The sequence below is a fragment of the Acanthisitta chloris genome, unplaced genomic scaffold, assembly GCF_000695815.1.
Source record: "Acanthisitta chloris isolate BGI_N310 unplaced genomic scaffold, ASM69581v1 scaffold40221, whole genome shotgun sequence".
NCBI classification, from domain to species: domain Eukaryota; kingdom Metazoa; phylum Chordata; class Aves; order Passeriformes; family Acanthisittidae; genus Acanthisitta; species Acanthisitta chloris.
In genome coordinates, this window is record NW_008655042.1 from 4,927 (window position 1) to 6,265 (window position 1,339).

A 1,339-nucleotide genomic window follows, 5' to 3' on the forward strand; every position below is an offset into this window, starting at 1 on the left:
GCCTACCGAGGTGTAATAAAGACAGGCACAGGGATAATGGGCAGATACAAACACCGCAGGGACCAGAGTCCTCCTGCCTCAAGGCTGGGTCAGGTTTGCTCCAACTTGGGGTGGTTTTTACCTTAAAAAAAATACTAAAAAGCTTCACTCAGGGGGTTGGTGACCCCAGCTCACCTCCAGGGTTTATATTTTTGGGGGTGGTTTTGGCATTGTGGCTTAGGGAAGCAACTGAGATGCTCCCCCATCTCTCTTGGCACCACCACCCCACCAACCCTCAGGTCTGGGTCTGGCACAGCTCCCTGGGGAGCTGGAAGGCACTTTTGGAGCCCTGAAGGAACAGGGGTGAACCCAGACAAAAATGGGTGCACCCCAGGAAAAGGAGTTCAGCCCATCCTGCTGTTGGCTGCAGCAGCCGAGCGGAGGCTGTGCCCGACGTCACGTCTTGGTGTATGATACAAAGATTAAAAAATAAGGAATTCCCCAAAAAATCCTTATTGACACAAGTGTCTGTGAGCTCTATGTACCGTCTAGCTGTGGCCTGGGGTGTCAGCACCCCAGGATGTGGGACAAAGCTCCCCAAAATCTACCCTGATCTATGCTCGCTGGTCCCGTTGTCCCAGAGGTGTCACTCTACAATGGAGTGTCCACCTTGTCCTTAAATCCCTGCAGGAGCTGGGGGGGTTGTTCCATTCACACCTCATCTCTCTTCTCTCAGTAATGCCAGGGGGACCCCAAAACCTTCCTGCTGGCCTCTTGCCAGGCGGGGATATGCATGGAATCTGCATGGTGCAGGGAGAAACGTCGTCCTCCAAGAGGAGAAATCAGCTGTGGGATGCTTGGCATGGGTCTTGGTGGGATGAGGTGGGATCTGCTGTCCCCTCGCAGGTTGACTGTGCTGGACGAGCCTTCAGGTCTCCCTCCAGGTACCCTCAGCCCCTGACAACACCCTGCTGGGTCTAGAAGTCCGAGTCAGCATCCAGCAGCTCCGCGTCCACCAGGTTGGTCCGAGAGTGGATGGGGGCCAGGCCGGCCCGGCGGCCCTGAGTCCTTGGTCCCCCACCATGGCCACCATGGGGCAGGGGACCAGGGTTGGGGGGCCACAGGGGACCTCCATTGTGCTGCCAGCACCCACCGCTGGGGCCAGGGCTCTCCTCCTCTGGGGATGCACTCTCAGGGCAGAAGGGGTTGCTGATGAGGTGGAAGATGTCTCTGCGCTGCCCATCCCATGGTCCTCTGGAGAAGATGGCTTCGGGCTGGCCAGGTGGGAGGACATCAGGGGCAAAGGCAACCAGGCAGGGCTGGGGGGGCAGGCGAGGCAGGCGAGGGACGGTGCTGGGGG

At 58.4% G+C, this 1,339-nt stretch overlaps 1 protein-coding gene across 1 annotated transcript in view; it reads right to left on the minus strand.

Annotated features, from left to right (window-relative positions):
* Positions 1-956: 956 nt before the first annotated feature.
* The window catches only part of SMO (smoothened, frizzled class receptor), a 5,078-nt gene continuing 4,695 nt past the window's right edge, over positions 957-1,339 (minus strand). Inside the window, exon 12 of the mRNA XM_009083753.1 lies at positions 957-1,339. This exon is cut by the window's right edge and continues 5 nt beyond it. Coding sequence (XP_009082001.1) covers positions 957-1,339 — 383 coding nt within the window.